Source organism: Pecten maximus, chromosome 19 (assembly GCF_902652985.1).
Source record: "Pecten maximus chromosome 19, xPecMax1.1, whole genome shotgun sequence".
NCBI classification, from domain to species: domain Eukaryota; kingdom Metazoa; phylum Mollusca; class Bivalvia; order Pectinida; family Pectinidae; genus Pecten; species Pecten maximus.
In genome coordinates, this window is record NC_047033.1 from 27204947 (window position 1) to 27216328 (window position 11382).

The 11382-nt window shown below is 38.1% G+C and overlaps 1 protein-coding gene across 1 annotated transcript in view; it reads left to right on the forward strand.

The window, feature by feature from the left end:
- LOC117317974 (cardioacceleratory peptide receptor-like) overlaps positions 1 to 11018 on the forward strand; it is a 47583-nt gene extending 36565 nt beyond the window's left edge. Inside the window, exons 8-9 of the mRNA XM_033872945.1 lie at positions 1892 to 2075; positions 10281 to 11018. Of these exons, the coding sequence (XP_033728836.1) occupies positions 1892 to 2075; positions 10281 to 10512 (416 nt within the window). The 3' untranslated portion in view covers positions 10513 to 11018. The remainder of the gene's footprint in view (positions 1 to 1891; positions 2076 to 10280) is intronic.
- The last annotated feature ends 364 nt before the right edge of the window (positions 11019 to 11382 follow it).

Genomic DNA, 11382 nt, shown 5'->3' on the forward strand with positions numbered 1-11382 from the left:
AAAAGGCCAGGTTTATTGGTATCATATGCTTGCGATAATTAAGAAATATCAATACTGATTAATTAGGGGTTTAATTATTTATTTCATCAATCATTCCTTATCTTTTTTCTAAAAGGCCACATCCAAGTATCTCTAGTTAAAAAGTTTAAAGTGAAAAATGTTGACACACTACAACTTTTTGTTGAGACAGAAAAAACATACCACATGGTCAACACAAACAAATAATATACCACATGGTCAACACAAACAAATAATAAACCACAGGGTCAACACGGACAACACTATATCACAGGGCCAACACAGACAACAATATACCACAGGGTCAACACAGACAACAATATACCACAGGGTCAACACGGACAACAATATACCACAGGGTCAACACGGACATACAATATACCTAGGGTCAACACAGACATACAATAAACCACAGGGTCAACACACACGATCAATATACCACAGGGTCAACACAGACATACAATATACCACAGGGTCAACACGGACAAACAATATACCACAGGGTCAACACAGACAACAATATACCACAGGGTCAACACGGACAACAATATACCACAGGGTCAACACAGACATACAATAAACCACAGGGTCAACACACACGATCAATATACCACAGGGTCAACACAGACATACAATATACCACAGGGTCAACACGGACAACAATATACCTAGGGTCAACACGGACAAACAATATACCACAGGGTCAACACAGACATACAATAAACCACAGGGTCAACACACACGATCAATATACCACAGGGTCAACACAGACATACAATATACCACAGGGTCAACACGGACAACAATATACCACAGGGTCAACACGACCACAATATACCACAGGGTCAACACAGACAACAATATACAACAGGGTCAACACGGACAACAATACACCACAGGGTCAACACGGACATACAATATACAACAGGGTCAACACGGACAACACTATATCACAGAGTCAACACAGACAACAATATACCACAGGGCCAACACGGACAACAATATACCACAGGGTCAACACAGACAACAATATACAACAGGGTCAACACGGACAACACTATACCACAGGGTCAACACGGACAACAATATACCACATGGTCAACACGACCACAATATACCACAGGGTCAACACGGACAACAATATACCACAGGGTCAACACAGACATACAATATACCACAGGGTCAACACGGACAACAATATACCACAGCGTCAACACGGACAACAATATACCACAGGGTCAACACAGACATCACTATATCACAGAGTCAACACAGACAACAATATACCACAGGGTCAACACGGACAACAATATACCACAGGGTCAACACGTACAACAATATACCACAGGGTCAACACGTACAACACTATACAACAGGGCCAACACACACGATCAATATACCACAGGGTCAACACGGACAACAATATACCACAGGGTCAACACGGACAACACTATACAACAGGGTCAATACGGACAACACTATACAACAGGGTCAACACCGACATACAATATACCACAGGGTCAACACGGACAACAATATACCACAGGGTCAACACCGACATACAATATATCACAGAGTCAACACAGACAACAATATACCACAGGGTCAACACACACAACAATATACCACAGGGCCAACACGGACAACAATATACCACAGGGTCAACGCGGACAACAATATACCACAGGGTCAACACGGACAATATACCACGGTCAACACAGACAAACAATATACCACATAGTCAACACAGACATACAATAAACCACAGGGTCAACACACACGATCAATATACCACAGGGTCAACACAGCCATACAATATACCACAGGGTCAACACACGCACACCATTTTATTTTTTCGTACATTACATTTCAGTGTTCATCCTGTGTTGGAGCCCCTACTTCATCGTCAACCTTATAGCGGTGTTTGGTCACCTCGACTTCACTAGTAACCTAGTACATGGTATTTATGCCTTTATCCAGAGTCTGGCTCCACTCAACAGTGCACTTAACCCGGTCATCTATGGAATATTCAGCTCGAGGACGTGTCATCACCTCACGTAAGACAATTACGTCATAATTTGCATGAATTTAAGTAAGAATTTTCGAGAATTGTTGCTGTGTTTTAACTATTAAGTTGATTATATTCATTTATCGTCTATAGATATAAGGATGATTGTTTTTTTTTATTTAAGACCCTATCTATTTTACGTAATAATATTGTGGTAACAGGGATGGGGTTTAGGGCGGGGTCACAATAAGGTTAAGAGCTATCTAATCATATTATCACCCCACTATCACTGCCGAACTGACAGGAAGTGACGTTTGTTGTATCACCGTGTGATGTGGAAGGACTTCCGGAACTCCTTTGGGATTATACTATTGCGTGTGTTACAGATCATAAGGAGAAGTAGTAAGTGGTCACAGATATAATCATATGCAAATCATATGCAAATCATATGTTAATTATATCCTATCACAACATGTTATTCCACTCTCGGACCATTGTTTTAATGAACTAGCTGTTGAATAATGTGACGTTCTAGTCGAAGAAAAGCTCGCCTAAGAAAGTGTTTTTAAAAAGAAGAGAAAAGACAAGTTTCTAAATTTAGTCGCCTCTTACTATCATGCAATAGGGGAAAGCAGATTTTATTGTGTGGATTTATTTCTTGCTGGGTAAAACAGAAAAGTCTCCTCTACCGCGCAATTAAGTAATACAATATAACAAAAACTTATTTCATGTGCATGATTTGTGTCATTTGTTATTGAACTCCAAATTATAATACAGCTGTGATGTCATCCTTTGTTATATGCATAGTAATTTCCAATAAGTTACCTGTAACCGTCCAATAAGCTACATGTAACCGTCCAATAAGTTACCTGTAGTCGTCCAATAAGTTACCTGTAGTCGTCCAATACGTTACCTGTAACAGTCCGATAAGTTACCTGTAGTCGTCCAATAACTTACCTGTAGTCGTCCAATAAGTTACCTGTAGTCGTCCAATACGTTACCTGTAACAGTCCGATAAGTTACCTGTAGCTGTCCAATAAGTTACCTGTAGCCGTCCAATAAGTTACCTGTAACATTCCAATAAGTTACCTGTAGCTGTCCAATAAGTTACCTGTAGCTGTCGAATAAGTTATCTGTAACCGTCCATTAAGTTACCTGTAACAGTCCAATAAGTTACCTGTAACCATCCAGTAAGTTACCTGTAGTCGTCCAATACGTTACCTGTAGCTGTTCAATAGGTTACCTGTAACAGTCCGATAAGTTACCTGTAACAGTTCGATAAGTTACCTGTAACCGTCCAATAAGTTACCTGTAACATTCCAATAAGTTACCTGTAGCTGTCCAATAAGTTACCTGTAACCGTCCAATAAGTTACCTGTAACCGTCCAATAAGTTACATGTAACAGTCCAATAAGTTACCTGTAACAGTCCAATAAGTTACCTGTAGTCGTCCAATACGTTACCTGTAGCTGTTCAATACGTTACCTGTAACTATCCAATAGGTTACCTGTAACAGTCCGATAAGTTACCTGTAACAGTCCAATAAGTTACCTGTAACCATCCAGTAAGTTACCTGTAGTCGTCCAATACGTTACCTGTAGCTGTTCAATACGTTACCTGTAACTATCCAATAGGTTACCTGTAACAGTCCGATAAGTTACCTGTAACAGTTCGATAAGTTACCTGTAACCGTCCAATAAGTTACATGTAACAGTCCAATAAGTTACCTGTAGTCGTCCAATAAGTTTCCTGTTACTGCCCAATAAGTTACATGTAACAGTCCAATAAGTTACCTGTAGCTGTCCAATAAGTTACCTGTAGCTGTCCAATAAGTTACCTGTAGCTGTCCAATAAGGTACCTGTAGCTGTCCAATAAGTTACCTGTAGCTGTCCGATAAGTTACCTGTAACAGTCCGATAAGTTACCTGTAGTCGTCCAAAAAGTTTCCTGTAACTGCCCAATAAGTTACATGTAACAGTCCAATAAGTTACCTATAACAGTCCAATAAGTTACCTGTACAGTCCAATAAGTTACATGTAACAGTCCAATAAGTTACCTGTAACCGTCCAATAAGTTACCTGTAACCGTCCAATAAGTTACATGTAACAGTCCAATAAGTTACCTGTAACAGCCCAATAAGTTACATGTAGTCGTCCAATAAGTTACCTATAGTCGTCCAATAAGTTTCCTGTAACTGCCCAATAAGTTACATGTAACAGTTCAATAAGTTACCTGTAACCGTCCAATAAGTTACTTGTAAACGTCCAATAAGTTACCTGTAACCGTCCAATAAGTTACATGTAACAGTCCAATAAGTTACCTGTAACAGTCCGATAAGTTACCTGTAGTCGTCCAATAAGTTTCCTGTAACTGCCCAATAAGTTACATGTAACCGTCCACTAAGTTACCTGTACAGTCCAATAAGTTACCTGTAACAGTCCGATAAGTTACCTGTAGTCGTCCAATAAGTTACCTGTAACTGCCAAATAAGTCATATGTAACAGTCCAATAAGTTACCTGTAACAGCCCAATAAGTTACATGTAGTCGTCCAATAAGTTACCTATAGTCGTCCAATAAGTTTCCTGTAACTGCCCAATAAGTTACATGTAACAGTTCAATAAGTTACCTGTAACCGTCCAATAAGTTACTTGTAAACGTCCAATAAGTTACCTGTAACCGTCCAATAAGTTACATGTAACAGTCCAATAAGTTACCTGTAACAGTCCGATAAGTTACCTGTAGTCGTCCAATAAGTTTCCTGTAACTGCCCAATAAGTTACATGTAACCGTCCACTAAGTTACCTGTACAGTCCAATAAGTTACCTGTAACAGTCCGATAAGTTACCTGTAGTCGTCCAATAAGTTACCTGTAACTGCCAAATAAGTCATATGTAACCGTCCAATAAGTTACTTGTAAACGTCCAATAAGTTACCTGTAGTCGTCCAATACGTTACCTGTAGCTGTTCAATAGGTTACCTGTAACAGTCCGATAAGTTACCTGTAACAGTTCGATAAGTTACCTGTAACCGTCCAATAAGTTACCTGTAACATTCCAATAAGTTACCCGTAGCTGTCCAATAAGTTACCTGTAACCGTCCAATAAGTTACATGTAACAGTCCAATAAGTTACCTGTAACAGTCCAATAAGTTACCTGTAGTCGTCCAATACGTTACCTGTAGCTGTTCAATACGTTACCTGTAACTATCCAATAGGTTACCTGTAACAGTCCGATAAGTTACCTGTAACAGTTCGATAAGTTACCTGTAACCGTCCAATAAGTTACCTGTAACCGTCCAATAAGTTACATGTAACAGTCCAATAAGTTACCTGTAGTCGTCCAATAAGTTTCCTGTAACTGCCCAATAAATTACATGTAACCGTCCAATAAGTTACCTGTAACAGTCCAATAAGTTACCTGTAGCTGTCCAATAAGTTACCTGTAGCTGTCCAATAAGTTACCTGTAGCTGTCCAATAAGGTACCTGTAGCTGTCCAATAAGTTACCTGTAGCTGTCCAAAAAGTTTCCTGTAACTGCCCAATAAGTTACATGTAACAGTCCAATAAGTTACCTGTAACAGTACAATAAGTTACATGTAACAGTCCAATAAGTTACCTGTAACAGTACAATAAGTTACCTGTACAGTCCAATAAGTTACATGTAACAGTCCAATAAGTTACCTGTAACCGTCCAATAAGTTACCTGTAACCGTCCTATAAGTTACATGTAACAGTCCAATAAGTTACCTGTAACAGCCCAATAAGTTACATGTAGTCGTCCAATAAGTTACCTGTAGTCGTCCAATAAGTTTCCTGTAACTGCCCAATAAGTTACATGTAACAGTCCAATAAGTTACCTGTAACCGTCCAATAAGTTACTTGTAAACGTCCAATAAGTTACCTGTAACCGTCCAATAAGTTACATGTAACAGTCCAATAAGTTACCTGTAGTCGTCCAATAAGTTTCCTGTAACTGCCCAATAAGTTACATGTAACCGTCCACTAAGTTACCTGTACAGTCCAATAAGTTACCTGTAACAGTCCGATAAGTTACCTGTAGTCGTCCAATAAGTTACCTGTAACTGCCCAATAAGTCATATGTAACCGTCCAATAAGTTACTTGTAAACGTCCAATAAGTTACCTGTAACCGTCCAATAAGTTACATGTAACCGTCCAATAAGTTACCTGTACAGTCCAATAAGTTACATGTAACCGTCCAATAAGTTACCTGTAGTCGTCCAAAAAGTTACCTGTAACCGTCCAATAAGTTACCTGTAACTGCCCAATAAGTTACATGTAACCGTCCAATAAGTTACCTGTAGTCGTCCATTAAGTTACCTGTAGTCGTCCAGAAAGTTACCTGTAACCGTCCAATTAGTTACCTGTAACCGTCCAATAAGTTACCTGTAACCGTCCAATAAGTTACCTGTAGTCGTCCAATAAGTTACCTGTAGTCGTCTAATAAGTTACCTGTAACCGTCCAATAAGTTACCTGTAACCGTCCAATAAGTTACCTGTAGTCGTCCAATAAGTTACCTGTAGTCGTCTAATAAGTTACCTGTAACCGTCCAATAAGTTACCTGTCCAGAATCTTAATATCAAAATTCTTAACGTATATCTGGTATTAATACACCGTGGTCGATTTTCCATGCACTTTATCTTTTCTTTTAACTGAAGACTTGAATCACAGTAGATTTACCTATATAAATCCAACACCGAGAGATACTTGAATCACAGTAGATTTACCTATATAAATCCAAACACCGAGAGATATCTTTCCAGCATTCAATGGCCATTATGTTTTGTAGTTAGTTTTGAAACCTGGCATTTTCCCATGCACACAAAACGTCTTCCTTATCATATCTGAGAAATTCTTATGTAATCCCAGAAATATAGCAATAATATATCTTTGATGAAAGCATTTTAAGTATGATGTTAAAATCTTACTTTAAACTTAAGCTGTGTTATCTAGTTCGTTTCATTCTCTCAAAGATGTGTGTTTATACCAGAAGTATTCTGTTATGGCTTTCTTCAGTTAATCAATCACATCATTTGAATGTAATGTATTTCATGCTGGTAATCCAAATAAAACATTATTCAAATGAAACTAAATTCTACTCAGACACATTCCATACCACTGCAATGCATGCACTTGTCTACAACAATCCTTTCACCACGTCGGTATTTGTAACGGTGGTTTTGATTGGCTAGTATCAAAAGTAGGTCAATCTTTTTACTTTTGACCTATTGCCACATTCGATGGTGGGGTGTAATTCCACCGTCCTCATTTATTTTCGGACCCTCTAACACATCCAGTCATGTTTTACTTCAAAATCAAAAATCAACAGAACTCCCGATCCAGGGGAAATAAATATGTTGAAATAATTCGCTTGATCTATGAATAATTTAATTTTGCTTGTAACAAGCATTTTCATTGGCTCAAAAAATTATGTTATCATCTCATAACATAAAAAAAGTAAACTGCGACGTCAGCGGAGTAACCGTTGTTCACGGGATTTTGTATTTATCGGTGTGTTTTTAAATATCTGGAGCAAAATAAACATGTTAAACTTAATGAAAATGTTTCTTATCGTTGTTGATTAAATTATAAGGGTTAACTGTAATATTTGTTTTACGTTATTGAGCAATAACACCCAGTGTTTTGTGTTATTGCTCAATAACGTAAAAAAATATTACAGTTAACCCTTAAATAACACGACACTCCATATACAATAGAGTTATTAAATAACGATTTCACAACTACATGTATAATCATCTCATCATTTACTAATACTTTATATAACCATATCATAATGAAAATCTCATCTAACGCTTTCAGCACGTAAATCATTACGATAAACTACCATTACGTTATTACACTTCAAAGCTAATTCATAGAAAATATGAGGGTAAGCTGGTTCTTGTTTGGGCTAATCTATCAAATGTGGTAATGAGTGAGGAAATTTGAGAGTGCAAATATTTGTACGTACACAACGACCGATGTATCTTAGACCTTTCTCCTGTAAGAAACGTTATGGGGGTTGCAGGATGGACAGGCGGATGGACAAAATGATACCATAATTTGTCAATCAGGCGTATAAATAAAAAATAGATAATTAATCCCATACAGTATAACAGTAAGTAAAGTAGCATAACGCACGGAGATTTAGAACGGGCGCTCCGGAAGAGTAAGCGCTTTCTGACGAAACCCGTCAAAGACACTAAGGTCAAATATATTTAACTTGAAAAATCAATGACAATGGAACCGCAATTGAAGATACACAAATACGGATAAAGAGAATTCATTATATAATGCATCATAGTATAAACAAAATACTTCACAATTATAATTACGATGGTCGCTTATTGCAACCAACTAGAAGTGTTAATATAGATGATATGGGAACGATAGATAATTAGAATCGTGAGGATCTTGGTACAGAATTATAATGAATCAATGTGTGCAAAGTAAATATTATACTTAAGAAAATACAGAAACCATATACGGCTACCAATCACAAAATACCAATATATGTATATACAGCTTGTAAGAGAGAAGTTATGTACATCGTGAAGGCCAGTTATCATGACAGAATTGTACAAATTACATTCTATGGTATTCATATGAGTTAAGATACGAGGGCTGATTGATATGTTGTGAGCCTCATATTGAAGGATTTGAATTCTGCCGGACATGTTGTATCATTTTTCGACATAATCCCCTTCATTATTTATACACTTTTGCGGTGTCACCAGCGGTGTTTAAGGGCCTCAATGCCATTTATATATAACTCCTTTTCTTGACTGTTCAGAAAGTCATCCACTGCCTGTATGACTGAAAGTGGGTGCCTGAAATAGCTGTTTTCAGTTTTGGAAATAGATGGTGGGGCGAAATCGGGTGAATAAGGCGGGTGCTCAATCAATTTAAAGTCACAATCGTGAATTGCAGTCATTGCAATGGCAGACTTGTGAACAGAAGCATTGTCCTGATGGAATAACACACTTTTAGTGAGCTTTCCGCGGCGCTTTAGTTTAATATTTTCCCGTAACTGCCTTAAAGATGAAGCTTAGTGTGTGTCATTGATATTTTGTCCCTTTTGGAGATAATCTATCAGCAGAATGCCATCTGCATCCCATAGAAAACCGAGGCCATAACCTTCCCAGCTGATGAAACAGTCTTTGCCTTCATTAGCGGGGGATGGCTAGAGTGCTTCCATTGTTGTTTGGCCTCTGGGGTAAAATGATGAACCCATGTTTCATCCATAGTGACAAATCTCTAAAGAAAGTTGGCAGGATCTTTCTCAAAAAGGTTGAGATTAGCGCGTGATAATGTGCGCCTGGTGTGCTTCTGATCAACTGTTAGAAGTCTTGGTACCCATCGGGCAGAAAGCTTTCTCATTGCAAGATCCTCGGTCAGAATGGAATGTACTCCTTCCTGTGAAATGCCGACTCTACTGGCTATATATCTTTCTTTGACTCGTCTGTCAGTCATAACAATATCATGAACTTTATTAACCATTTCTGGGGTTGCAAAATTGGTAGGATGGGGGTCATCCTCAAGGCTCTCTGTCGGCCGCGCATAAATTACGCCACCCACCTTTTCACTGTAGCATATGAAGGGGCATATCTCCCTAGTGTTACTACCATATCATTATGGATATCCTTAGGTGTTAAACCGTTTTATTTCAAATATTGGATCGCTGCTCTTTCACCAATTTTGTTCATTTTGCAAAAGCTGCTTATCTTGTTTGATTCAGAGTGCTACCTCGTCGATATAAACTAACAAAAAAAACCAACACGACCCTCTATATTCAGAGAATAGTAGGACTTAAAAATAACATTCTTGATTATCTCCTTCAAAACGAGGCCCAAAACATATCAATCATCCCCGTACAGTTCATGTATTATATGCTGAATGATCGACAGAAAAGTTCACCATTCTGTTGTTTCTTCCCTCTTTGACTCGGCAGTCAGAGCCAAACAGCTGTGGGGATAAAATTGTAGTTACTTATTACGGTTCAACATTGTTATTTCGAAGTCAGTGGGAGTCGTGAAAAAAGACTTCGAGATATTCCGAGATTCGAGATAACTGAGAATATTCTATATAGATTTATATGATCCTTTACTTTAACTTCAGCAGGATCTTCAGATTATCAGAATTCGAAATAACAACAATTGACTGCGAATAATTTCCATGAATAATGTGTCCATATATGTCACGTGATTCAGAAATGTATCTCATTGTGTTTTCAGAACGTTTAGTTACCGAGGACAGCTGCGAAAGACGTGTCCCTGCTGCCGGCGATGTCTAAAGGAGCCGCACGTGCTGATACCTCGATGGAGTCACACCGACGTCTCCTACAGCACGTGTCGGCAGACGATCACTCCAGACAAAAGCACTGACATCATCAAGCCATCGGACAGCACGGAGCTTTGTGATTTAATCGTCACCAGTGATATGCTTGAGGAGCATAGCAGGTGTTAAACCATCGAAACGACTGTGGATTTAATAAAGCCGCCTGGTCAGTGGTCAGTGGTCAGTCAGTGGTCAGTGGTCATTCGATGGAAGAACTATATAATAAGCCTTAAATACATAGGTAATGAGGTAAAATACGATTTTAGGTCTGTGATAATAGATATAGAATAACAATCTTAACTGTAGACCTATATATTTACATTATTTCAGTGGCATCAATTGTATTCTGTATTTTATCGTTAAAAATAGTTGTCACAAATTACAATGAGCGCCATCAGATCATGTAATCCTTACAAATGGTCGATCCAAGATGGCGGACCAGGAGTAATACTTTGTTTTATAGTAGTTTTGGAACAATTCGTAACCAAAATGCATCACTGATTGGAACCAATTCATAACATATGATCTGTCAAAATAACTACTCTGTGAAGACATGTTTTTTGTAAGTACTATTGGGCGTCATCGGAGAGTTTCTCTGACAATGGACCTAAACATTAAATGATTTGATAATTTAATATGAGTAAAAACTAATGACCAGTCATGCCTCGATGCCGAATAAGACTTGGAACTTGTCTCGGTCAGAGTGTACAATGTACTTATGATTACATTAGTTTATGAAACCTAACTATGTGGTACTATTGGTCCGCCATCTTGAAAAAATACCATTCCTTAACGGGTGCACGATAGCGGTGACACTTTAGATAAGACATTACTAAGTTCGTCAACACTTTAGATAAGACATTACTAAGTGTGTCAACGCTTCAGATAAGACATTACTAAGTTTGTCAACACTTTAGATAAGACATTACAAAGTTTGGCAACGCTTCAGATAAGACATTACTAAGTTTGTCGACACTTTAGATAAGACATTACTAAGTT